Below are 25742 nucleotides of genomic sequence, written 5' to 3' on the forward strand. Positions count from 1 at the left end.
TTGACTTCTGAGCTTTGTTTGTAGTAATTCGTAATCAAGACAAAAGATGGAGAACCTTATTTACTTTACCGAAATGCTGTCGTTGTACTTTCAACTGAGAATCTAAACTTATGTTTCCGGGGACAATTAAAAATACACACGTGGCCATCCACGTGTCAGCTCCTACTAAAAACCCTAAACCCTTCATCTCTCTGTATATTAGCCGTCTCTAACTAAGCAAGACATCATCAGTCACACACACAGCGATCAAACATGGCTTCAGTTTCATCATCGGCGGCGAGATCATTCATCCGCGACGGTAAATCAGCGGTGAATCTACTCCGTGTACGAACGGCCAATCTCACAGAGACAGTGCAGAACAATGGACCGGCCATTCGGTCTCTGCTTCGGTTAAACCAGAAGCCGGCTAGCCAATACCCGGTTTTCCCTAAAACATTTCCGGTAACGCAAACCGGTTTCCGTGTCGGCGTCGTTCAGCTGGAGGACGTTTCGGAGAGGATAGGGAAAATGGAGGCGGCTCATGGAAAGCGAGTGGTGAACAATAACGAGGACGTCGATACGGAAGAAGAAGAGGAGACAGATTTTGATGAGGATGAGATTGATGACGTGGATATCGACGACGACGATGAAGAGTTTGAAGATATTGATGAAGATGATGAAGAGGAAGAGGAGGAGCCCAAGTACACAAGAAAGAAAAAGTAGAAGTAATTAATAATAATAAAAAGCCTCTTTAGTTCTTGGCAAAATGCTTCTGTTCTTGCTTTGAGATTAATAATGGTTCTAAAAGGAGATCATTTCTTCTTGTTATTTTTTCTCTCATTCCATTCTTATAATCAAATTTGTGATTTTGGTTATCAAATCTTTTATGAACAATTCGTATTTCCAAAACTTTAGCTCTGCCACTGCTCTCACCCCACTTTGGCTCTATCTCTGTTTTTTTTACAATCGTGATTTTGAGGGGTGGGCATTTAAATTGACCCGAACACAAACCAAACCAAACTAATTTCGGTTGAGTTTAGTTAGAGTTTTACCTAAACCGAACCCAAACCGAAATACCCCACCCTAACTGATTTTTATAACAGCTAAACCCGGATTGGTAGAGTGCTGCCTAACCGAAAGCGGATTTGATAGTCGGTCTTTTCCTATTTTAACCGAAAGCAGATTTGATAACAACGCCGTTTTTGGATGGTTTAGAGACTTTAGAGGAGGAGTCATCTAAAACGGCGTCGTTATATTACTAGTGGCGAATGAATGACGTGGCGAGGATAAAATAGCCTGTGTGTGGACTCTGTAGTCAGTCAGAGCGTCATTCAAAATTTATCAACCTACCCGTATCTGCCAAAAACTTCTCTACCACTCGCTCTCGCTCTGCGTCAATTCAATGGCGTCGTTGCTCGATTCCGTCACCGTGACCCGCGTGTTCTCTCTTCCGATCGCGTCTTCTTCAATTTCATCTGCCTCCGCTGTTCCGTCGGTTTCTGGACGCCGGATTTCTCCCGTCAGGGTTTTGGAATTCAAAGGTTTGAAGGCTTCCCGGAGTTTGGTGACTCAGTCGGCGAGTCTGGTGGGTGCGAATCGTAGATCCAGATTCGCTCGCGGTGGAAGAATCGCCTGCGAGGCTCAGGACACCACCGCCGCCGTCGAAGGTATACATACACACAGCCTTTTAACTTCATAGAGAGAAGCTGTATGGTATTATAAGTTCATGGTGAATCTGAGGTTGATAAGTTTCCTAAATTTTAGGAATTGTGAGACTAAGGAGCCTACAAGTTTGTTACTCAATTCTTATGAAAAATTGGATTCTTGGGACTGTAGGAGCATTGTCACTGTATTGAGGCTCTAGAACTGCGACGTGTTTTAGTAATAGTTACTTAATCTCAATTTCAAGGATAGTTCTACAACGCCATTTTTTTTATCACATTGCTTTGATTCTGGTCTGTTATATTCTCTGAAACTAGGGTACATAGGGGACTAGATAATTGGATTTGGAAATTAGAACTCGTAGATCTGAACCTTATAACATTATTTTGGTTGATCTCGTTTGAGGAGGACTCAACTTCTTCTTCATCCATAGAAATTGCTTTTAACTTTTTTAGTCTTGTTTCTATGCATCCACGATTCCATTACACTTGGCAATAGAAAATGCAATATTCAAAGTCTCTGATTTGTATAATTTAGGGATCTATAACTTGTTTGTTTGATGGTTGCAGTACCAAACCTGTCTGATTCAGAATGGCAAACACAGGTTCTCGAATCAGATGTCCCAGTTCTAGTCGAATTTTGGGCGCCGTGGTGTGGACCGTGCCGTATGATTCACCCCATCGTTGACCAACTGGCCAAGGATTTCGCTGGGAAGTTCAAATTCTACAAAATCAACACCGACGAGAGCCCAAACACAGCTAACCGTTACGGGATACGGAGCGTTCCAACAGTAATCATCTTCAAAGGCGGTGAGAAGAAAGATAGTATCATTGGAGCTGTCCCTAGGGAGACATTGGAGAAAACTATAGAAAGATTCTTGGTCGAGTGAAACAAAAAAATTTGGCTCTATTGTGTCACTCTTTACCTTATCTCTTCTCTGTTGTATAATCTCTGTAAAGTCTATTAAGTTTTTGACAATTATGTTACCGTTCGTGGTCCACTTTCTCTGATTTTAATCATCAAAAAAGAAAAATAGAAAAAAAGAAACCACCGACGCCAATGAGAAGCACAACTTCACGTTGAAGCACATGCCATTGTTCTTACTAATATATAAGCCTATTAATGCACCGTACAATATATACATACATATGTTTTGAGTAATGTAGGCTTCCGTACTGTTTCATTCTGTGTACTGCATAGGACATATATTAATATACCGCGCGGGGTCTATGTAATCTTATAATTTATATGTGTTTGTATTGCATCACGATTCTAATCCAATTATGAATTATGTAATGTGTATCCCATGTATATTATTATTAGAATACGGTAATAAAAAACGCGTTTTTCGGAATAAGTTTAATTGGATGCCCACATCTAAGTCGGATTACACAGGTCATTACTCATTATCCACGAAGAGTTTTTCGTGAAATCGCATTAAATACATCATCAGTAGACTAAAACGTATAATTTGAAATATATAGTTAGATCTCAACTTTTTATACGCCTGAATAATTAAGATACGAAATCCTGAACCAAATAATATACAGCTAGATATCAAAAACGTTTGTCAACTGTGCCCATCTTCTTCATTATTAACACATTTCTCTTCTCTCATATCAAAATGAAATATCCGAACCAAATGTTAGTTACAGTCAGATTACAAGGCACTTCCATTTCTAATTAACCAAACCTATATATAGCTAAAAATACCATTGTCTTGTAGAATTTCATTTAGACGTATAGTATATTATGGTTCTATGGACAAATCATCAATACTAACACTTTTCAAACTAGACCAAAATAAGCAAAATCAGCTATATGACATATTGACATTAAAATGTTTTAATATTTCAACCATAGGAAACTATGTTCCCTGTGTTTAGACCTATATATATTCAATTATTACAGAATTTTCAGAAGGAATAAAAATAAGGATCCAACTAAGAAAGATAACGAACACATGCATGAGATTGTGGTGCATGTAAGTGAAATAAGTCGTAATAATCACCGACTAAACGCGTTAACACTTATTTTTGATCCTTATAAAACGAGTCTAAATGTATTCCTTTTTCTTCAAGCAATCACTTGTGAGTTCAAAGCTTTTCGAACCTTAAATTTTGTTCCATCAAGAAAGATATATACTTATCTAAACAATATATGGAGGTGAAGGGAAAATATTTGGTAGCGGTTATTCTCTTGGTTGGTACGTTAAGTGTGGGGATGTGTTCTAACGGTTGGATAAGGGCTCATGCAACGTATTATGCTGTTAATGATAGCCCTGCTTCACTTGGTAAATAACACTTTTACTTTATTTTATTTTTTGTTACTTTAGTTTTTGTATTGTAAATATAATTTTGTAAAACAATTTTATAGGAGGAGCTTGTGGGTATGACAATCCGTACCACGCCGGATTTGGAGCCCACACAGCGGCGCTAAGCGGTGCGCTATTCAAAAGCGGTGAGTCATGTGGTGGGTGCTACCAGGTGAGGTGCGACTTTCCGGCAGATCCTAAGTGGTGTCTCCGAGGAGCTGCCGTGACGGTGACAGCTACAAACTTTTGTCCGTCGAACAACAATAATGGTTGGTGCAATCTCCCTCGCCATCACTTTGACATGTCCTCGCCAGCTTTCTTCCGCATTGCCCGTCGCGGCAATGAAGGCATTGTTCCCGTCTTCTATCGCCGGTAACGTATTCAAAATTTCCAATGCTATAACAGTTTATTACTAATGGCTAATGCTGTGTCATATTTAAATATCAAACTATATAGTATTATACCATCTATAAATAAATAATCCTAAACTTAATACTCTTATTTTGCTCAAACCTTAAAAAGCTCGTAACGATTTAAATCTTAAAAACCTTATAGGGTGGGATGCAAAAGAAGAGGAGGCGTTAGGTTTACTATGAGAGGGCAAGGTAACTTCAATATGGTAATGATCTCAAACGTTGGCGGTGGCGGCTCGGTGAGAGCGGTAGCGGTAAGGGGATCAAAGGGGAAAACTTGGCTTCCGATGACCCGTAATTGGGGTGCTAACTGGCAGAGCTCCGGCGATCTCCGGGGACAAAGACTCTCCTTCAGAGTAACTCTTATTGACCGCAAGACTCAGACGTTTTTGAACGTTGTCCCTTCTTCTTGGTGGTTTGGCCAAACCTTCTCTTCTCGAGGGCGCCAATTTGTCTGAATATCATGCCTGGTTTAAACACAACAACATTCATATTCTTTTAATTATGAGGCTGATCTCAATTGTTTGCTTATTTATGAACTTGCCCTTGTTTTAATTGGGCAATGTTCTTTTCTTTTTCTTGCTAAATAATTTCAATCTTGCTTAATTTTATTTAACCAAGTGGATTTTCTCATTTATGTATGAAGCATTCTCGACAAGTTAAAAGAGTTTTGCTAAAGCTATATTAATGGAAGTAACATTTTTATAAGTTCATTTGTCAATTGAATTATCAAAGCTAATTATCATGAAAAGACTATTATCAGATCAAAGCTTCACAAAACACAGATTAATGTAATATGTTACATGCTTTTTTAGTTGAACTTGAAAATAACCACATTGTGGCCAGTCTCTCATTCTTTTTTTTTTGAACAAAGGTCAGTCTCTCACTCTAAAACACGAGTACACGTAACCTGAAATAATTCGCACCTTTTTTTTTTTGGTCAGTGAAATAATTCTTTCCTACAGAAAGATTAAAAAAGAAATATAAAAATATACGAAATTCAGGGCAATAAATATACAAAAATTGAAAAAAACAAGGTGCTGCTGGCCCATGCTTTTTCAGTCTTTTCTGCTACCTTTTCCTCTATTCTCCAAGGGTTGATTTTTCAAAGACAAAATAAATATACTAAATAATTAATATAGAAAGTGATGAGGTTAATAAAAAATTGAACCAATTTGCAAGAATTTGTTATGAGGTTAATAAAATATAGAACTACAATATTTTCCTCACAACCATGAAGGTTTCACACCACATTCAGTTATGTATCACCACACGAGACTGATGTAAGCTTTTAATAATTTTTAATACTATCACAAAGCTTTTTTCTTTTTGTCATCAGTTTCTACACCATAACTCTGGTCCTTTTTGTTTTAATTAATGTTTTAATAATATAACAAAGAAAAAAGTGGAATCATTGTTATTTTTTAATGAAGTGGATGGCGTTACACAGTTGCAGATCTCACAGTGAGAATAAGAACAAAAAAGCTTGTTTTTAAATCTAATACAAAAGCACAGGAAGAACAAAGATTTTTTAAAAATGGGTTAATTAAGGAACCAACTCTTATTAAAAATGGTCAAAAAATCACAAAGCCCATCAGAACCACCAGACATGGATTCTTTTTCATGTTCCACGGATGATAGATTGAACAGAAACCATTTAATTTTATCTTTTACCAAGAAGGAAAAAACAAAATCACTTTTTTAATAGCACAACTAGAAAATGACATAAATACCCTCCTGCTGGTTTCACACTCTTTACTTGAACAATGGAACACAGAGAAAGAGAGAGAAGAGAGAAGACACTCTTTTAGTCTTCTGTAGTAAAGGTTTCTCTCTGTGTTCTCTCCAAATTTCCTTTTTTTTTTTTGGACTTTTAAGGGTTTCTGAAGAAACAGAGCTGTGGCCAAAGATGAGAGGACCTTTGGGAGCTGTGATTGGAAGATATACTTCAAGTGATGGGAGTGTTGCAAATGATGGGATCATCAAGCACAATAGAAAGTGCAGAGATATTACGTTTCTCGTCATCTTCATTTCCTTTTGGGTTTCAATGATTGTCAATTCCAGCTTTGGTTTCAACCAAGGTAACCCATTAAGGTAAAGATTTGATGGATTTTGCAATAAACCTCTTTGTACAATATAAAAGCCTAGTCTTTTGATTTTTGTTTGTCTGTTTCCTCCTAAAACCTCAAATGGGATTTTCAATTCTTCCTCTATGTTTTGCTAGTCTTGGCTTATTATACCTTTTTATTATGCCAAAGGTTGTACCTTTATAGTACTATTTGTAAAGTATAGAATTTTCTTCTTCTTCTTCTTCTTGGTGTTCTTTAGAAAAGAGATTTGCTGTGTTGCATAATCCTGATTGTGAAAAGCTTGAAGCCTTATGTATTATCCAGTTGTGCTAATTGTTCCATGAATTGTGTTATGTTAATCAAAATCGTTAGTGGTGATGTCTTATATATGAACTGTTCTTGCAGACTCACATATGGATTGGACTATGAAGGGAATGTGTGTGGTAGCAAGCATCGTCACCGTGACCTTACTCAACTTGACCTTAGATATTGGGTGAACCCTAACCAAGTTTATGAAAGTGGTTTGAAAGATGGGGAACTCAAATTGGCTAATGCCAGAACTGTTTGTCTCTTGGATTGCCCTGCACCCTCTGATGATACTCTCAACTGGGTCTGTGATTATCCTGATGGCGAGATTCGTCTCAAGATGAATGATTGGATCGACAGGAATTACGATTACTTTGAATTTCTTACTCCGGAAATGAGGAATTCCTCTCTTCAGCTTCAGGGTCCTTGTTACCCTGTAATCTTCCCTAGTGTGAATGGTAAGAGTTCATCTTTTATATGTACAAAGACTAGTCTTTATTTACTTCCTATTACTTATGTGTAACAAGATTTGTTCTTTCACTGATTAGTTTATTGGAGCTGCCAATATATTGCTCGTGCTTCAAATTCATCTTTGCGCCACTGGCAGCAGATGGGTGGTGTGAATATTCAAGAGGACATGATCATGGACAAATCGATTCGAAGGTCAATGAATTCTCGAGCCTCAGTTCTAAAGGTTAGAATGATCCTCATCTCTATTAACATGTAAACAATTTCCTTGTAAAAATGATGAGTTTGAAGAATGCTTCTAAGCTTTTCTTGGTTGTGCAATCGCAGCGTTACGTAGCTGACATCGGGAAGTCATGGCCAGTATTGATCGTTTGTGGAGGCCTTGTCCCACTGTTTCTATCCATTATTTGGCTGCTTCTAATTCGACATTTTGTTGCCGCCATGCCATGGATAACTGTGGTCCTTTTCAACATGCTCTTAATATCAGTAACAATATTCTACTACTTAAAAGGTTGGTTAAGAAATCAAACTTCCCTTCTCTCTCTCTAGCTTTGTGTTTCAATTCATATATGCTTATTCAGCTTTGTATCCTTTGTAGCTGGGTGGATAGGAAATGATGCTGTAACACCTATCATTGGTGAGCATGACCCATACTTTCATGTGTATGGTCGAGTAAGTTAACACTTCTGCGTTACGCTGCCTTCAAATTCCGTATATTATGAGACCATTAGTCCCATTCTTTTCCAAGCTTATTTGCGTTTGCTTGTACCTAGGAGCTGACTCATGTCCGTGGAGTTGCCATTCTGATGTCTTTTATCTCAATTGTTGCTATCCTCACTTCAATCGCCATCATCCGCCGAATTCTAATGGCAACATCAGTCCTCAAGGCGAGTATTACTTTCTTAGTAATTTGGTTGATAGTTTGGATTTTGGCTAGAGAGGTCATTGTCTTGTGTACTTGTGAAATCCAGGTAGCTGCTAAGGTAATTGGAGAAGTTCAAGCGCTGATTATATTCCCGGCTATACCGTTCGCAATGCTCGCTGTATTCTATATGTTCTGGATATCAGCGGCTCTCCATCTGTTCAGTTCTGGTCAAGTTGTTCAGAACAACTGCAACAACACTAACTGCTGTGCGTATGATCTCGTGTTAAAGAAAGTGAATTGTGACCGTTGCTGCGGTTACAGCATACGTTACACTCCCCATATCACAATTGCTATATTCTTCCACCTGTTTGGTTGCTATTGGGCCACGCAGTTTTTCATTGCATCTTCCGCCACTGTGATTGCTGGCTCTGTTGCCTCATATTATTGGGCTCAAGGGGAAGCATCGGTAAGCTAACATTTCTGAGCAAAATATAAGAAACTTTCGATTATTAGTTACTAGTATGTCTTGATTGGGGTTTTATGGCTGAACAATGCAGCCAGAGATACCGTTTCTTCCTGTTTTCGCCTCAATGAAGCGGCTTGCACGCTACAACCTAGGATCTGTGGCTCTTGGTTCACTTATTGTCTCTTTTGTGGAGTCTGTTCGATTCATTCTCGAAGCAATTCGTCGTAGAACAAAAGTAAGCGGGGCCACACCTGATCACTGGTTTTGGAGAATGGCTCATTACACTTCACGTGGCTGTCTCAAAAGCGTGGAGTGGACCATAAAATCAGTTAACCGTAATGCCTATATAATGGTAATAGAAACTCTCCTCCTTTTAGCAAAACGAAGCGCCCATTTCTTTCAACCATTTCTTGATAAATTGTCTGTCTCTCGGTGTCTTTTCAGATTGCTATAACAGGGAAAAGCTTCTGCAAATCGTCTGCAATTGCGACAGAGTTGATCATGAGCAACATTCTGAGGATAGGGAAAGTTAATGTGATAGGAGATGTTATATTGTTTCTAGGAAAGCTTTGTGTGAGTCTCTTCAGTGCTCTCTTTGGATTCTTGATGTTGGATTCACACAAGTATCGGACTTCTCACAACAAAGTCTCATCCCCGCTATTACCTGTTTTGGTAAAACCTTTTCCTTACCCTCTAAACTCGATTGTAAATACAGAGACAGATGTTTTTTGAGCTTGAATAGGTTTGCTCGTGACTCTTTGCACAGGCATGTTGGGCTTTGGGGTATATTGTGGCGACACTTTTCTTTGCGGTGGTTGAGATGTCGATAGACACAATCATTCTCTCCTTTTGTCAAGACTCAGAGGATAATCAAGGGAATGCTCAGCATGCGCCACCTCTTCTGCTTGAAACTTTAGATAGCAATCAGGAGGAAGAGGTTCAGAGACTTACCCACTGATTGATCCATACTGTATAAGTTTTGTTTTTTCTTTGGTTGGCCGGTTTATATGGTTTTGAAAATGGAATATTTTATCTCTAAAACATTATAAGAATTTTATAATGTCAGATGGCTTTGATAATTCTTCGATTCTGAAACCAAAAATCATAATTTTTGCAAAATGCCTCTGTTTGGTTACAATTAGACATCTATAGAATGAAGCAAAGAATTTGATCCTTATTATTTCTTGGCAAAAGTCAATTTCTTGGGGTCAATCCCGTCAACACGAATCATCATCACAAGGCCATTATCTTCTTCAGTCCAACCAATAGATTCTCCCTCCAGCAGCTTTACGATATGCTAAGAAAACAACATAAATAGAAGCAACTTCAAGTTTTTTTTTCAGAGATGAAGACAGTTCTAAACAGATGCAAACAGATGAGTAAAGGTAGTACCTTTCGTTTGCTTTTGAAATCTTCGTTCTTGTCACCCAATGTGACTCTGAGGTACTTGAAAGCTAAATCAGAAATAGAATACAAACTCATCAAACAAACTAGTTTTGTTTCTGTTTAAAGAGAGGGATTGAAAACCTTACATGAAATGCCAGAGAAGTAAATAAGTTGGCGCTTGAGAAGACGAAGAGCTTCCTTTGCTTGGTGTTCGTTCACATTCACTATCACTACCTCGTCTTCCTTGCAAGTCGAAACATCATCTTCCCTACAAGCATGGTTTTGAATTTTATCAACTATTCTTGCCAATTGAGTATACAGCAGAAAATGACAGTAAACGATTGATAATAAATGGACTTAGAAATTAACAGACTTGACTTCAATCATCTTTGCTACAGATTTGTCATCCGCTTCTCGAGCTTTTTGTCCGAAAAAGTGTCCCTATGTATTGTAGAAGACATCGATAGTTGTTATATAGAACACATGAAAGACATAGATCACTTTGGACCAAAAAATTACTTTCCAAATTGTACCTTCTCCACGAGTCTGCGTGCTCGCTCAGGTTCTCCTTTGGAAAATGCTTCTGCAGCCTGCCAAAGAGGCCAAGGTTTTAGTTATGCAACCATCACATCATGGCAGTCATACATTGAATATACATAGCAGGGTATTAGGAAACTGAATCCTTATCGTCTCAAAGGCTTACAGCTCCGTAATATTCTTTCATCTGATTCCAATACTCATGTACTGCTTTACGATGTGCCTTAAATTCATTTTCATCATCTTCATCTATCAAAGGAGAAAATTGATAGTTGAGAAACTCTTGAGAAACGAGAGAATAAACTCAAATAAACGTACATATAAGACGATGACAAGGTTACCTTCTTTAGATGTATGTGACGATCGTTTCATAGCAACTACTCTCTCTTGAAAAGGGTCTTCCAGAGGTTTAAAAACAGGACGACCAGTAACTCTTGCTCTCCTTTCTCCAAATCTTCGAGTTAATTTTGGTTCTTCTTCCTCATATCTTTCCGCACCTGAGAACAAAGCTTCTAAAACCTCCTTTTCAAGACCAGTTTTGTCACTGCCTCCTTCCAGTGAACCAGAAAAGGTTCTTGCACCGTCACTGCATCATAACAAAAAGCAATTTGAATAGGAAAAATATCAAAAGGATTCCCAAGGGAAGGGTTTGATACAGAGATTGACTAGAAAAAGCGTGCCTCTGACAAAAATCTTGCGGTTCCACTTGGTTGCAGGATGTAGATCCCCGTCTTTGTGGATCAACTTTTGGCATCTTTAAGAAGAGGGGATCAAACCAACAGAGTAAGACTTAGAAGAAGACATTATTCTATAACAAAGACCAAACTGAAAGTCATAGGAAAAGCTCACAACTTCATTGGAATTTCCACCATCAGCATACTTCTTGGTATCAGACAAGTCAAGCAGTTTCTCCGTACTCTGCAATGTAATAAAGAATATAGTGTGGATGCCTAAAAAGAAGATCCAGCAAAAGATCCAAAGGCAGGATCTATGAAATACTCACAAGAGACATATGCCAAGAGCTAAGAAATATCACTAACAATCAAGTGATCAAAAATTAGTGGCGACCGTGGGTATGCAATTGCAAAGTCAACTTTATCTCAAGCTTTAGTCAGCCATAGTACCAAGACAGAGAAAAAGATCGTCAAAGTCGCTCAAGGGTATAATTGTAACTAAATAGTTAAAGTAGCTCAAATAAAGAGTGATGCAACTATAAAGGTCACACAGGTCATAATTAAGTTAATGGCCATCTTGATGAGCTCATGGTATGGGAAAATATAATATAATTCAGCCAAAAAATGGTACAAGATATTATAATATTTAGAGAAAGAAGATAGTGGAGGCAAAAGCAAAACGCTTAAAGTAACAAAAATACATTACTTTTCAGAGCTAAGGGAATCGGCTTACCTTCTTCACATCATATCCGCATACGCCTGATAGTTTGGTGGAAAAGCAGATTAAGTTTAGCAGCTAGGGTCACCAACACCAGTTTAAAGAAGAAAAAAATGTCGAGCATACATAAAAAAAGCTAGAGAATGCTTACCAAGAACCTGGTGAATGACATCTGGGCTAGCTTGAAAACCCTCTCCAAGCATCTTAACAATAAATTCCTCAAGATCAGTTGGAGCCCTGCTTATCTTTGCCTCGTTACTTTTTGGCATTTCTTCACTCCATATCTCAGTTTCTGGAATATCCCTTGAGTCTATCTTCATTGGCTTAGTTGTTTCTCGGGGAGCATTTGATATAGGCCTGGTTCTAGCATACTCACCGATAACATTTGTAACAGTGCCCCCAGATATAGGATTTTTCTTCGGCCTCCATACTTCGGCTTTGCTGTCCTCTTGTCGGTGAACTTCCTTAGGAACATAGACCTGAGTTGGCTTTGAGGTTGCTTTCTCCATTTCAACTTGGTCACTTTGAGGCGTCTTTTCAGTCATTGCAAAGAGAATCTCACCAGCCACATTGACATTCTGGCTTGCTTGGTAGTACGCAGTAGTAATGTCATCAAGAGAAAAACGAGAACTAAAAGCTTCAAGAAGCACTTGGAAACCTCTTGAATCAGGATCACTGTGCGAAGAGCTTGCAACCATTGACATTTCTCCTACTAATTCACAGTGCAAAAACAAATGGCTCAGTTAACAACAGTAGTAGATATACATAACAACAAAAATGTTATGCATTCGAAGCTGCAAACAAATTTCATCCATCTTCCTAATAACCATCACTGACTAGGAAACTAAAGGAGAACATGGCTTGTAATCATGTTAAGAAAAAGACGATACTTTCGACATAGATTTGGTTTAAAATTTCAATGTGCTACAAAAAAAGTGCATCGCAACAAACACCTGGTAGGCATTATTATATCTCCGACCTAAGTGGATAAATGGAACATGCTTAATTTACCTCTAAGCAAGCCAATCAATGATCTTTTTCTAAAATTATAATGTAATGCAAGTGAAGCAAATCAATGGCACAGTGACATAGAAGACGAAAATAGGCATAATCAAAAGCACAATTAGGGAAACGCATAATCAAAGCGAAGAATGTGAAACCTCAAGAATCACCAATAAAGAAGAAAGAAATTCTCAAAAAGAGCCAGCTCGAACTCGTTTCGAAACCGCATTACGCCATAGAAATTTAACCTCGTTTCTAATAATCAGCAATGCAAATAGAAAAATGTAAAACGGAGAGTGTGAGTAAGAGTTCGCTTACCGAAATCGATGTAGCCGGAGCGGTACAGAGAGGGTTATGTTAATCGAGAATCTGAATTAGGTATTTGCTTTCGAAAAAGATCGGAACTTGTGTGAAATCCCCCCGGGAAGGAGACGAGAAAAAAAAATAGTTTTAAGTACGGAGATGCCTTGGGGTGCATGAGAGGAGAAGTGAAAGCAAAAAAAAGCAAGAATCTTTGCTTCCTCCAACTCACTCGCTTATAAGAAAAGTGACAATTTTTTTGAAAATCGAAAGAGCCCAATTTCCCCAATTTTTGAGTCGATAGATCCACATTACTTACATGTGCAAATGTTTTGATTGAGAAATTTACATGCTTTTGAAGAAAGAAACCAAAAAAAAAAAAAAAAGTGTGATTTTTGAAAACTTGAAAGACTAATCATCAAGTTTCATTTATTGTTGACTAATCCCTCCATAAGTTTGTTTACCAAAATAGCACTCCTTGTTTTATTATTTTACAAAATAGCCCGTTTCTTTTATTCAGTCCTCGTTCTTTCGTCTTCTTTCTCTCAAGTCTCACCAGTTATTATCTCGATTCTCAATCTTCCGGTCACCGACTAATATCTGGTAAGCTCACACTCCTTACGCTCATCAACAGTTCCTTGATCTACGCTACGAAATTTTTGTTTCTTCCTCTCATTTCTTCTTTCATAGAATAGGGTTTATCTCTAACTTGATTTTGCTGTTTTGGAATCATCAATTTGAGTTTTTTTTTTTTTTTTTTTTTTTTTTTTTTTTTTTTTGTTGGTGTGGTTAAAACTAGCTTTGATTTCAGAGAAATAACGTATGGGATCGAGAGGAATTATCACCGATAAGTGGTCAATGAGGATTCTATGGGGTTGTGCAATCGGCAGTGCCATTGGTAAAGATCGTTTCCCACAGTTTTGATTTTAGAGATTTCAGATGTTTTGTTTCTCAAATTCATGAGCTTTTTGTTTCTCTGTGATACCTTTTTCTTATATAAGCCCATTAAATGTGTAGGTTTATACATGGTTGCTGTAGAAAGACAAACTCAGAACAGGGCTCGTGCTATGGCTGAAGGTTTGAGAGCTGCAGAATCACAAGGTGATGGTGATAGTGTCTAAATCTATCTACTTAAGTAGTGCTCACTTGAGTGTTTTTTTGTTATAATGACTTCTTCTTCTTCAAAGATTGTGTTGATGTAGTTTCTGGTTTGCAAATAATCGTAATAAGGTGAAGTTGCTAAAACATACAATTTGTGTTGTTGTGGAAAAAAAGGTTATTTCTTTCACACTGTCATGCTATGTTTGTGAATCGATTTTTTAATTGCGGATTTTCAGCAAGGCATCTTGCGTTTACTGGGATGTGTATTCTCTTACGTAAAAGTATCCCCTCCTATATATAAAGCATTAGGGATCATTTATCCGAAATGTACAGCAAGATCAACTTATTACATTAGAAGTAATAATGGCACAGGGACGCCAAGGCAAATGCTTTGGGTTCGTCCTCTTACTATGCTTTTTCAGTTCAACTTTCGCACGCAGGATTCTCAAGGATCTCCCTATGATGGAGCCAAGCAAGCTAGATCTACACTATGTAATGAAGCCTGTGATGGATGTGCTACACCCAGACCATGAGGTACAACCTGACCACAAAGTCAAGCCTGATCAGATAATGCAGACCATGGCGAGTGAACTAGGTGACCCACCGGATTATCATGATCCTGACCACGTAGTTAAGCCTAATCAGATAATGCAGACCATGACGAGTGAACCAGGTTACCCACCGGAACCTGACCACGTAGTTAAGCCTAATCAGATAATGCAGACCATGGCGAGTGAACCGGACCACGTAGTTAAGCCAACCATGGCGAGTGAACCAGACGAACCTGACCACGTAGTTAAGCCTAAGCAGATAATGCAGACCATGGCGAGTGAACCGGACGAACCTGACCACGTAGTTAAGCCTATGGGGTATGGTGTAGGTAGGGGATATGGAAGTGGTGGCTCTGGTGTTGGCTATGGTGTTGGTTATGGCAGTGGAGGCAGTGGCTTTGGGGAAGGAATTGGCTCTAGTGGAGGCAGTGGCTTTGGAGAAGGAATAGGGTCTGGTGGTGGTTCAGGTATTGGCATTGGAGAAGGAATAGGGTCTGGGTCTGGCCAACCCAATTGTGGTCCTGTAACGGGAGCTCCAGGTGAAGGGATTGGTATCGGTATTGGACAGGGCTCTAGTGGTGCACCCGGTGTAGTTGTCCCCAGCACAACAATCCCTCCCATAGTGGTTCCAGGCGCACAGATTCCCGGCTTTGTGATTCCAGGAGTAACAGTTCCTGGTTACGGTGTTCCTGGTTACGGTGTTCCTGGCTGCCAAACCGGTGGCTGCAAGCCAAACCCACCACACTACTATAACCCACCAAACTGTCCTCATTGTCCACCTTTCACTTCAGGTCAAGACAAGCACATGTCAGACAAAGGAACCATGACAGAAGCTCTTGCTCCCGCTTCATCGGAGATGCATGCCTAAGCGTCAAGTGTCCCATGAAACCCAGTCTAATAAATCACTCATAATGAAATCTGTTTTGGTTTGATAAAATCTTCCTTCACATAAAGTTGAATAAGACAATTTTACTGCCCCCAAGTAAACTTAAATAAGGGAAAACTATTTAAGATCAAGTTAGTCAAGAGACAATATTGATTGAGAATTAGCCAACTGATACTTGTATTTCCTTCCATTGGCTGTAGCCATCAACGAGTTTTAAATTTAATAAAAAGGCCCACAAATCCGGTTAAAGCTTTTATATTTTGTTTTTGTAAATGAAATCAAAAGAGATAAATTTTTCGTAAAGCATTAAACTTTCCGAAAGAAGAGAGTGGTACTGTAATAACACATATCATATCCGATCAAAACGACAGAGAAGAAGAGCGACGAAGTGAGAGAGATTAGTCTGTGTGAATGGATCGGATTCTGAAGGCCGCTCGAACATCCGGTTCGCTGAATCTTTCAAATCGATCTCTCAAGTAAGATCCATTAAATTTTCATCAACCTTTTTCCCTTTTTGGATTGGATTGAAATTTCAGATTTTTTGTAAGATTAGTTGGTTTGACTGCAAGAAAGTTTCGATTTTTTCAATGTTTGTTTTAGTTTTTCGAAATGGGTTTAGAATGTGAAATATCATCTCTTGATCGGGACTCAGTCAAGTTTCGAGGTTTTGATCCTATTGCTTAAAATAAGCTCGACTTTTTCTCACGAGATCCCATTGTATATGAGATGCATAGTCTTTGCTTACGGTACAGTTTACTGATTTGGGATTCAATTTTCAGGGATGTACCTACTGAGGTATATCAATGTCTGGAAGCGACAGGGGAAGGAGAAAACTGGTGGGAGGTGATTAGCTTTTTCTCGATTTTTGTTCTGTAATGCTTTTGTTATGTCATCAGATTCTTGACTGGATAAATGTTGGCAGGCTGTTGATTTGCAGAAGTTGATTTTGGCACATAACGACATTGAGGTTTTAAGGGAAGATCTTAAGAACCTTGCTTGTTTGGTTGTGCTAAATGTCAGTCACAATAAACTGTCTGAACTTCCGGCAGCTATTGGGGAGTAAGTATTTCTGGATCTTTGTAGTTGGGTTCTACTCTGTTCAGCTTGATAATGTTCAAATGTTTGTTCTCTTAACTCATTCATAGGCTTACAGCAATGAAGTCATTGGATGTGTCCTTCAACTCAATATCAGAACTTCCTGAGCAAATTGGTTCAGCAATTTCTCTTGTCAAGTAGGTTATCTCCATCCTGGCATAAACTTTTGTGGTTCGACTTAAATTAGGGCATTGCGCTCATTAAACCCATACAGTTCAGAATTAATTAAACTCCTTGTTATTGCTTTAGGCTTGACTGTTCAAGCAATCGGCTTAAAGAATTGCCAGAATCTCTTGGAAGATGTTTAGACTTATCCGATTTGAAGGTCGTTTTATGTTGCTTCTGGATCAGTTGATTTTTTGTTTACTTCTTCTTTCATGGAAATGATTGTGCTTATTGTTATCCACAGGCCTCAAATAATCAAATTTCCAGTCTGTCAGAAGACATGGTGAACTGTTCGAAATTATCTAAACTGGATGTGGAGGTATTTGTGTTGATTTCTTCCTAGGTTCTAAAGTGGCTACTTCGCATTTCTTTTTTCTTCTTTCACTATCTTCAAAATCCAGTGCTATGGCGAGCCTGGAAGAAGGCAATGGATATTCAAGGCTATGTTTGGGTAAAGCAAGATTATTTACCGATGTATCTTAAACCTATTGCAGGGAAACAAGCTCACAGTTCTCTCTGAGAAGCACATAGCATCATGGACCATGCTTACAGAATTTAATGCATGTAATGATATTCAATTTTTCTTTTGCGTTTCTTATATATTGAAATATTCTGGGACACACTTTACATTCTTTTCCTACTGCAGCTAAGAATATGTTGGGTGGTCTGCCACCAAATATAGGAAGCCTTTCGCGTCTTATCCGGCTTGACCTTCATCAGAACAGTAAGTTTAAACTAAGAAGATACTATTTCTGCCATACCATTGGTTCCGAACTTATTTCTTCTATGTAGTTGTTGAATTGTTTACTTATTTGATTCATGCAGAAATCTCTTCTGTTCCACCATCAATAGGCGGGTGCTCCTCTCTTGTGGAGTTCTATATGGGGTAATTCTCTACTATGTTTTTATTCAGAAAGATTGTTTGGAATTACATGGAATCTAATTAGATACTTTCACAAAGGACATTATTCTTTCTGTACTTAATTCCAGAATGAACTCGCTATCAACATTACCAGCAGAGATTGGAGATCTATCACGTCTAGGAACATTGGATCTTCGTTCTAATCAGGTATTGTGCTCATTTCTTTGATGAATATTGTTTTCGGACATTCTTTATAAATATTTTTCGAACCTTTATCTATTGACAATGACTTTCTAATTAATGGTCTAAACACTTGTGCTTTCTCCCAATTTTCAGCTCAAGGAATATCCAGTTGGCGCATGTAAATTGAAGCTCTCGTACTTAGATCTTTCAAATAATTCATTGACAGGATTGCATCCTGACCTCGGTATGATTAACAAACATCACTAACCATTTCTGCATCCTCTGTTTGCTAATAATTTTACATATGACATCATAAGAATAGCTATTAGCATTAAACTTCTTGTCCTCACATTTATAGGAAACATGACTACTCTGAGAAAGCTTGTGCTTGTTGGCAATCCTTTGAGAACCCTTAGAAGGTTTCATTTTTACTCTGTCTCTGTTTGGTTTCTTGATTGCCTGGTCGTAATTGAATTGCTACTTGAAAAGGCCAATATTCTTTCTTTCTTTTTGTCCCCAGCACATTAGTAAATGGTCCTACAGCTGCTCTATTGAAGTATCTTAGGAGCCGCCTTTCTAATAGTGAAGGTACTTTGGTCCAACATCCCTCTTTCTCTCTCATCTATGTGGTCATGGCTAATTGTAAATGGTTTCCAATTGTAGAAACAAGTGCAAGCACTCCAACAAAGGAAAATGTAATTGCTTCAGCAGCTCGTATGTCCATTTCTTCAAAGGTAAGTGAAACCACAAATTTGAGCACCATTGTTTTAAAAATTCCATGTCCTTCATAGAAACAGGGAATTATTATCTTAATTGATTGCACAAAACTCAGGAACTTTCTCTGGAAGGTCTCAACTTGAGTACTGTCCCTTCAGAAGTTTGGGAATCTGGTGAGATCACGAAAGTTAATCTTTCTAAAAACTCTATCGAGGAATTGCCTGCTCAACTTTCTTCATCTGTTTCCCTTCAGGTAATAGGGTTTCCGGTTTCCCATTTATATTCTTCTTAAATATACAAAGAAGATGCTACATATCCCTTGGCTACATAAAGATCTATCAGCTATTGTTATTGAACTCATATTATTTTTGCAATCGCAGAGTTTGATTTTGTCACGGAACAAGATTAAAGATTGGCCAGGTGCGATCTTGAAGTCACTTCCCAATCTTGTGTGCTTGAAGTTGGATAATAATCCTCTGAAGCAAGTATGTTCAAATAGAATAATATTTAAAGAGTTGATTATAGTTTCCACCAAAAGCTAATGCATCACATTTTTTTGCTCGTAAGTTTCCACTGGATGGGTTTCAAGCAGTCTCTGGGCTTCAGATTCTAGACCTAAGTGGTAATGCAGCTTTCAGAGAGCCTCCTACGTTTTGCCACTTGCCACAACTGCAAGAGCTTTATTTGAGGTTGTTTATTATACTTTATATTATTCATCGTCCATCTATCATTCACTGGTTTAAATTACCTTACCTTATATTTCACTTGACAGTCGAATCCAGCTATCTGAAGTCCCTGAAGATATCCTCAACTTATCTAACCTGCTTATCCTTGACCTGAACCAGAATTCACTTCAATCGGTTCCGAAGGTAACAATATGGCTATGTGCTCTACTTTGTGGTTTTTACCGTAGAATTGCTGCTGTATCCGTGATTGAATTTTAGTGTAAGCTGGCAGAAATCAGCTAGTCAACTAAAGTCTTCACGTAATGCTGATGCATTGGATCTGTTTTTCCCATGCAGGGTATCAAGAACATGACTTCACTCAAACATCTGGACATATCAAACAACAACATTTCAAGTCTTCCTCCAGAACTGGTAAGTCTCTGTTGCTTTTCTTAACTGAAACATATAGAAATGTATAATGTGTAATAAGAGTCCTGTGTTGTTCCTTAGGGTTTGCTTGAGCCTACACTTGAGGTTCTACGACTTGACGGGAACCCATTAAGAAGGTATTTCTTTTAAATCGTAAAACTGACACATTAATAAAAAGGTTAAAAACAATATCATACCAGATTGATTGATATGTTTTGTTTCCACCAACATTCTTAAAACACAGCATCAGGAGGCCAATTCTAGAAAGAGGAACAAAAGCTGTGTTGAACTACCTGAAAGACAGACTTCCAGATCAGTAGCTTGTACAACATTTACATCAATACCTATATATGTTGTTGTTTGTAACATTTTGCGTGAAACAACACCAGATTGAATTTTATTGATGAGAGATGCTTGTGTCGTCTTTGTGTAAGAGATTTTACTATTTGTGAAACAACACCAGATTGATTTATCTTTTTTTGATGTATTTGGGCCGAAAAAGTAACTGCTTCAGTAAAAAAGTAACTGCTACCTTTGGCTAACAAACAGTTTTCACATTTTTCATATTGTCTTTGAAATTTTGCGAAGTCTGTCTGATTTTTTTGTCAAGGAACAAGACCAAAGATTGGCCCGATGCAATCTTGAAGAAAAACTCAGGTCTTTTACAAATTGTTTGTTTTAGTTTCTCCTCCATCTTCATTGTCTAATGATGCTGCTAACCTAAACTTAAGAATCTTGTGGAGTTTCGCAACAGGTTCAACTATCTTCTTCTGTGGCATCTGGTGGTCCTCACTTGCTGAAACATCTTCTGCAAAAAATCAAAGAAATGAAGAAACCGCAACTCAAAAAACCAGCACTAGTAGAAGGGACAAAGAACTATACTTGAGAAAAGGTTCAAAAGACATGTATCTTTTGAAACAATAAGATGTTGGTGAGAAACAGGTGTTCGACAAATTATAAAGAGAAAGAAGTGAAAACTAACCCTTTTCAGAGAAAGCAAGGCATGAACCAATCGTTTCAAGATATTCTCCAACCTGAGAGAATCATCAAATCTAACACGATTAAGAGAATGAATGGTTTAAGCAAAAGAGTAACTGACTATTTAAGTTCGAAAACTTTTTAAATTGCAACTCACCAGCTTGATTTTGCCATCAATGGTCAATACCGGATTCAAAGTATCCAAACCCTGAGAGAATAAAACAATGTCAAATAATAAAGCAATGCAAGAGCAGAGTATAGTTAACAAATAAAAGATTGAACTAAGTAACTGATAAAGTGTAAGGAGCATCTGCTGGAATATCAATGTGCCTTGAAACGTCATCAAGATCAATCATAACATATTCTTCGTCCTCCATCTCTGACTCTCTCTCTCTCTCCTGTATCATTTTGTTTATTAGGGTGAAGAAGAAGAACACAAAGAATCCACCCAAGCCCATGATTTAGATTCAAGAAATTACAATTCTTAACATCTCCTAAACAAGAAAATTAATGTTGAGAATTATGGCTCACCTCTTTCTCTTTTCCACTTGAATCGTTCGAGCAAATACGAAAAACCCGTAAGTAAAGTGAGATGGTAAATGAAGAACAAACCAAGCAAGATTAAAGAGGAAGAATGATTCTGCTTCTTGTGCTTCGTCTGTGTAAAAAAAGGGTCTAAGTATCATTATTGGGCCATTAATAAAACCTAAAAGCCCATAAGATGATTATTTTGCGTGAGTGTAATCCAGTCTTCCACGTGTCAAGCACGCAAACCACAACAGTCTTAGGTCTAAAATTAAAGTTAAACCGGAGAATTTTGTGAAACCGGAAAACAAATTATCCAATCAAAACGTGACTTCGTAAGAAGTTTACTAGCAAACCGGAAATAATTATGCAAATTAACAAGTTTACCTATTTAATTTGTCCATTTAAATATAATGGAGACAAAGCAAACGAAACAGAGTGTGTCAACAGATTCTGCAAAAACATCATCTCTCTTAACAGAGAGGAAGAATCGCCACAAAAGAAAGCTTAAGAAGCAAGATAATTGAACTTTCCACTACTCATTCGTCTTCACACGTCTTTCACCATTTTTCTTATAGAAATAAAGCTCCTTTTTAAAGACTTTTTTGGTTTCATTTGTTTTAAGTGGGCACCGGAGAAAAAAAAAGTCAAGAGCTTTTGCTTTCCAGGTAAGGATCTATCACCATTAAAACACCTCTTCTCTTCTTCTTCTTCCTCTCGATCTTCTCGTTCCAAAACCCTAATCTCGATTTCAATTCTACGCTATTTTCAATCGAAAGTTTCTTCCTTTTTTTGGGGGGTTTTGTTTAATTTGATTGTTCTGTTCTGGGTTTGCAGGCGAATTCGGAAGAAACTGGCGTGTGTGTTCGGTGGATTGATTCATTTCGATCTGACGACCCCTTCTCATGATTAGTTTCCGATCTTCGAATAGACGACCAACTGCGAGATTCTCATCTACAACTCCTTTTCCCTATTCGATTTCTTATCTCTTTCTACCATCCAACGTCTTCTTCATACGCTACTTCAATTGCTCCAGATTCCGTCTAAAAATCTGACCTTTTTCGCTTGAAGCCACCCCCAAAGTCTCGTCCTTTTCGAATTAGGTTATCTTGAAAAACTCTGGTCTTGGAGATTAAGGAAATGGCTGACCGGAACTGGTTGATTTCGTTCGAGGATCTTCCTTCTCATTTGATCTTGGAGGTGTTGACCTCTGGGCGGCTTAGTGCGGTTGATCTACTTAGCTTGGAATTGACCTCTAAGGTTTTCGGAGGGAGCCATGGTTTCTACCCTTTGAAATTCAGATCATTAGCTGATTACGCGGCGTCTCAGCTTTGCTCTGTGCATCCTGTCTATGTGGGAATGGGTTTGGCTACACAGAAAGAGCTCTTTGCCAATTGTGAGGGTAACTGGAAGCGGCTTTTGAGTTTCTTACAATCTGTTGAGCAATCCTCAGATATGGTTGAAACCTCTCAAGGCAAAGTATGATTTCATTTGGTGTTTTGGTCTTTACAAGAATATTTCATTTTACATAGACAGTAGTGTTACTTATCTTGGTATGAAGAACATCTCTTTAAGTATTAGGAATATAGCTCAAAATGGTATGTTGATTCTTGGTTAATTTGGATAGAAGTCTCAAATGTATTTCGTTCATTCTCTCTGCAGATGCAAATTGCAACAGGAAAGTATCACACTTTGCTAATCAACAACTCAAAGGTTTATTCTTGTGGTGTAAGTCTGTCTGGTGTTCTTGCTCATGGCCCTGAAACTACTCAATGCGTAGCATTTACGCCTATAGAGTTTCCGTTCCCTGCTCAAGTGGCTCAAGTCTCAGCCACACAGAACCATTCTGCTTTTGTATTGCAATCTGGAGAGGTTGATAGCTTCTGTTTCACTTAAAGCCTTTCCTATGAGTATTGTCGCTTGCCATAATCACTTACCAACAAATCTATTTGAAATCTGGAACAGGTTCTCACATGTGGGGATAATTCATCGCATTGCTGTGGTCATTTAGATACTAGCCGTCCAATATTTAGGCCTAAGCTTGTTGAGGCTTTGAAGGGGACTCCTTGTAAGCAGGTAAAACAGATACCAACCCCATCTAAGATGAATTGATTTTCTAAATTGAGTATATCGAACACGGACAAACTCATCTTCTATACCAGGTGGCGGCTGGGCTTCACTTCACTGTGTTTCTATCAAGGGAAGGGCGTGTGTATACTTGTGGATCAAATACTCATGGACAACTTGGTCATGCCGATACCGTGGACAGACCAGTACCCAAAGTTGTTGAGTTTCTTAAAAGCATTGGCCCTGTGGTGCAAATCGCAGCTGGACCCAGCTATGTTTTAGCTGTAACAGAGGATGGCTCAGTTTACTCGTTTGGCTCTGGTTCTAATTTCTGCCTTGGTCATGGAGAACAACAGGACGAGCTCCAGCCGCGTGTAATTCAGGCTTTTAAAAGAAAAGGCATATATATAATCCGTGTCTCTGCAGGCGATGAACACGCTGTGGCACTTGATTCCAATGGCCGTGTAAGTTCTTTGTTTTCATCTTTTTTTGTCTCTATTTGGTCTCAGAAATCAGAAGAAATCTTGTTCTGATTAATCTTTCTGAAACTTAGGTCTACACATGGGGTAAAGGTTACTGCGGTGCTCTAGGCCATGGAGATGAAAACGACAAGATCACTCCTCAAGTTTTGGTCAATCTCAAGAATTGCCTTGCTGTCCAGGTCAGATTCTTCTCCTATCAGTTCCATCTCAGTTAATGAGATAATGATCCCTTTACACCTTGTTCATGTATTCCCTGAGATCTTGAGCGGTCTCTAAGAACTAATAAGTGGTCAGTTTAAGTAGAATCAAAACTTGGGTTGGGATCTGTTTATAGCACAAAGTATTTTAGACTAAAGGATGTTCAATATAAATTAAAGTTACATTCAGTTTTGGTAAAGAAGAATGTAGCTGAATGTTTTTGTGTTTGTTTGTAAAGGTACGGAGTTTTAATTAGTTCCGGATTAGTTAAACCGGATTTAGACAGCCCTAATCCTGACTCTGCTTTTTTCTTGCAGGTGTGTGCAAGAAAAAGGAAGACTTTTGTTTTGGTGGAAGGTGGATTATTGTATGGATTTGGGTGGATGGGGTTTGGAAGCCTTGGGTTCCCGGACAGAGGGGTTTCAGACAAAGTGCTGAGGCCAAGAGTATTGGAGTGTCTGAAACCACACCGTGTATCTCAAGTTAGCACCGGTTTGTATCACACCATTGTGGTCACTCAACGTGGTCGTATATTTGGGTTTGGAGATAACGAAAGAGCTCAGCTTGGTCACGACTCACTCCGTGGCTGCTTAGAACCAACCGAAATCTTTCTCCATTGTGGCCGTTCTCGTAGCAGGCTTTGTTGATAAAAAGGCAGATGTGTAACCCTGTTTGTATGAACAAGATTCAGATTGGATTTACCGGTTAGTGTAAACAACTTGTATGATTTGTATCTGTTTGATTTTTCGAACTGGTTAATGGTATAACTTGTATGATTTGTATCTGTTTGATTTTTCGAGTTGTGAGAGTAATAGAAGATAAATCCGGATCACCTTCCTTACTATCCTTCTTTAAGATGTAATACTCATTTTGCAATCTCATCAGTCATCACTACCATTAGCAAGTTCTTTATCGATGCATTCATGAAATATTCATAGTATCACATCTCCTAGTAAAACAGTATTGATGCCAAAACATTCTTAGTATCGCGATTCACGATGACTCAGATATGGAGGAACACCATTTTGGTAGAGAACTGTAGATTGTAGCTTTTTTATTTTGTTCTTCATCTTGGCCAATGGACAAGTCTCGACAATATGTTCGAAGTTTCAACCGTTCAACATACTGTATACATACAACTTCAAAATCAAATTGAATTACATTGATCATAAATTGATTCTATTTGTTGAAAGATCATAAATTGATAGATAACTAAAAATATGATAAAATTAAAAATTAAAAATGATAGCTGAAAATGCTAATTACCAAAATTAAATATCGTAAAAGTTTACTGATTCACAATAAATATTGTGATATTCAAAAAGATCATTATGATTCTATTGAAAGATAAAGAAAATATCATACAATCATACAACTACTCTTTCGCTGTCAAAAATAAAAGGAAAATATCCTATCACTTTTTCAACTTGACAAAAAAAGAAAGAAAAAGGAATCATACTTTTCCTAACGTGGCACGTTAAATAAATCATATCATTACAAGATTTACTCTTCACATTAAAAATATCTAATCAGTAATCACCGTTGGATTCCCCCATATTTGTTTATTAACCTACCAGATTTATAAAAAAAGAGAGATAATTATAGACTTTAAAAACAAAACAAAGAAACGGATAAGAACACGTCAGACATGTCAGTCTTATCTCAAAATCCAAGTCAGC

At 38.1% G+C, this 25742-nt stretch overlaps 10 protein-coding genes across 19 annotated transcripts; 8 read left to right on the forward strand and 2 right to left on the reverse strand.

Annotated features, from left to right (window-relative positions):
- The first annotated feature begins 55 nt into the window (after nt 1–55).
- Nucleotides 56–873, forward strand: LOC104765365 (uncharacterized). Its single transcript, XM_010489058.3, has one exon. The coding sequence runs from the start codon at nt 253–255 to the stop codon at nt 700–702; it is 450 nt and encodes a 149-aa protein (XP_010487360.1). The 5' UTR covers nt 56–252; the 3' UTR covers nt 703–873.
- Nucleotides 874–1177: 304 nt separating this feature from the next.
- On the forward strand, nt 1178–2641 carry LOC104765366 (thioredoxin M4, chloroplastic). Its single transcript, XM_010489059.2, has 2 exons — nt 1178–1646; nt 2211–2641. Exons 1-2 carry the CDS (start codon nt 1382–1384, stop codon nt 2528–2530), a joined length of 585 nt encoding a protein of 194 aa, XP_010487361.2. The 5' UTR covers nt 1178–1381; the 3' UTR covers nt 2531–2641.
- A 1078-nt stretch (nt 2642–3719) lies between these two features.
- LOC104765367 (expansin-A12) lies at nt 3720–5076 on the forward strand. The gene is made up of 3 exons (XM_010489060.2): nt 3720–3934; nt 4018–4327; nt 4511–5076. Exons 1-3 carry the CDS (start codon nt 3802–3804, stop codon nt 4824–4826), a joined length of 759 nt encoding a protein of 252 aa, XP_010487362.1. The 5' UTR covers nt 3720–3801; the 3' UTR covers nt 4827–5076.
- A 1028-nt stretch (nt 5077–6104) lies between these two features.
- Nucleotides 6105–9621, forward strand: LOC104765368 (choline transporter protein 1-like). 2 transcript variants are annotated; one of them, XM_087501423.1, is made up of 10 exons: nt 6105–6462; nt 6843–7201; nt 7292–7437; nt 7539–7722; nt 7810–7883; nt 7985–8098; nt 8183–8542; nt 8634–8894; nt 8987–9214; nt 9309–9621. In XM_087501423.1, exons 1-10 carry the CDS (start codon nt 6278–6280, stop codon nt 9498–9500), a joined length of 2103 nt encoding a protein of 700 aa, XP_087357549.1. In that variant the 5' UTR covers nt 6105–6277; the 3' UTR covers nt 9501–9621. The 2 variants fall into 2 exon arrangements, with proteins under 2 accessions (XP_087357549.1, XP_087357548.1); XM_087501422.1 differs by having other exon boundaries at nt 6132–6462; nt 7985–8102; nt 8187–8542.
- An 8-nt stretch (nt 9622–9629) lies between these two features.
- LOC104765370 (putative nuclear RNA export factor SDE5) lies at nt 9630–13549 on the reverse strand. 9 transcript variants are annotated; one of them, XM_010489062.3, is made up of 12 exons: nt 13178–13549; nt 12009–12569; nt 11873–11898; nt 11315–11383; nt 11146–11219; nt 10807–11051; nt 10632–10714; nt 10462–10518; nt 10302–10369; nt 10075–10196; nt 9935–9996; nt 9630–9839 (listed from the first exon to the last, which is right to left on the reverse strand). In XM_010489062.3, the coding sequence occupies exons 2-12, from the start codon at nt 12559–12561 to the stop codon at nt 9720–9722; spliced, it is 1479 nt and encodes a 492-aa protein (XP_010487364.2). In that variant the 5' UTR covers nt 12562–12569; nt 13178–13549; the 3' UTR covers nt 9630–9719. The 9 variants fall into 9 exon arrangements, with proteins under 9 accessions (XP_010487364.2, XP_010487365.2, XP_019097000.2 ...); XM_010489063.3 differs by having other exon boundaries at nt 12009–12566; nt 13178–13545; XM_019241455.2 differs by having other exon boundaries at nt 11318–11383; nt 13178–13527.
- A 78-nt stretch (nt 13550–13627) lies between these two features.
- LOC104765371 (uncharacterized) lies at nt 13628–15926 on the forward strand. Its single transcript, XM_010489066.3, has 3 exons — nt 13628–13762; nt 13971–14057; nt 14177–15926. The coding sequence occupies exons 2-3, from the start codon at nt 13982–13984 to the stop codon at nt 14278–14280; spliced, it is 180 nt and encodes a 59-aa protein (XP_010487368.2). The 5' UTR covers nt 13628–13762; nt 13971–13981; the 3' UTR covers nt 14281–15926.
- On the forward strand, nt 14588–20359 carry LOC104765372 (plant intracellular Ras-group-related LRR protein 6). The gene is made up of 21 exons (XM_010489067.3): nt 14588–16173; nt 16477–16540; nt 16620–16756; nt 16843–16929; nt 17042–17117; nt 17202–17276; nt 17452–17521; nt 17604–17681; nt 17783–17843; nt 17948–18026; nt 18156–18246; nt 18361–18421; nt 18523–18590; nt 18666–18736; nt 18835–18972; nt 19100–19204; nt 19287–19408; nt 19492–19588; nt 19742–19816; nt 19895–19950; nt 20058–20359. The coding sequence occupies exons 1-21, from the start codon at nt 16109–16111 to the stop codon at nt 20131–20133; spliced, it is 1752 nt and encodes a 583-aa protein (XP_010487369.1). The 5' UTR covers nt 14588–16108; the 3' UTR covers nt 20134–20359.
- On the forward strand, nt 14624–15946 carry LOC147920277 (uncharacterized). The gene has a single exon (XM_087501430.1). It carries the CDS (start codon nt 14624–14626, stop codon nt 15677–15679), a length of 1056 nt encoding a protein of 351 aa, XP_087357556.1. The 3' UTR covers nt 15680–15946.
- LOC104765373 (uncharacterized) lies at nt 20353–21467 on the reverse strand. Its single transcript, XM_010489068.3, has 5 exons — nt 21323–21467; nt 21082–21189; nt 20949–20999; nt 20796–20847; nt 20353–20621 (listed from the first exon to the last, which is right to left on the reverse strand). Exons 2-5 carry the CDS (start codon nt 21166–21168, stop codon nt 20476–20478), a joined length of 336 nt encoding a protein of 111 aa, XP_010487370.1. The 5' UTR covers nt 21169–21189; nt 21323–21467; the 3' UTR covers nt 20353–20475.
- A 247-nt stretch (nt 21468–21714) lies between these two features.
- LOC104765374 (ultraviolet-B receptor UVR8) lies at nt 21715–24895 on the forward strand. Its single transcript, XM_010489069.2, has 7 exons — nt 21715–21984; nt 22154–22795; nt 22979–23188; nt 23282–23392; nt 23479–23847; nt 23937–24044; nt 24381–24895. Exons 2-7 carry the CDS (start codon nt 22457–22459, stop codon nt 24708–24710), a joined length of 1467 nt encoding a protein of 488 aa, XP_010487371.2. The 5' UTR covers nt 21715–21984; nt 22154–22456; the 3' UTR covers nt 24711–24895.
- The last annotated feature ends 847 nt before the right edge of the window (nt 24896–25742 follow it).

The sequence above is a fragment of the Camelina sativa genome, chromosome 19 (assembly GCF_030686135.1).
Source record: "Camelina sativa cultivar CO46 ecotype springtype chromosome 19, ASM3068613v1".
In the NCBI taxonomy this organism is placed as follows: domain Eukaryota; kingdom Viridiplantae; phylum Streptophyta; class Magnoliopsida; order Brassicales; family Brassicaceae; genus Camelina; species Camelina sativa.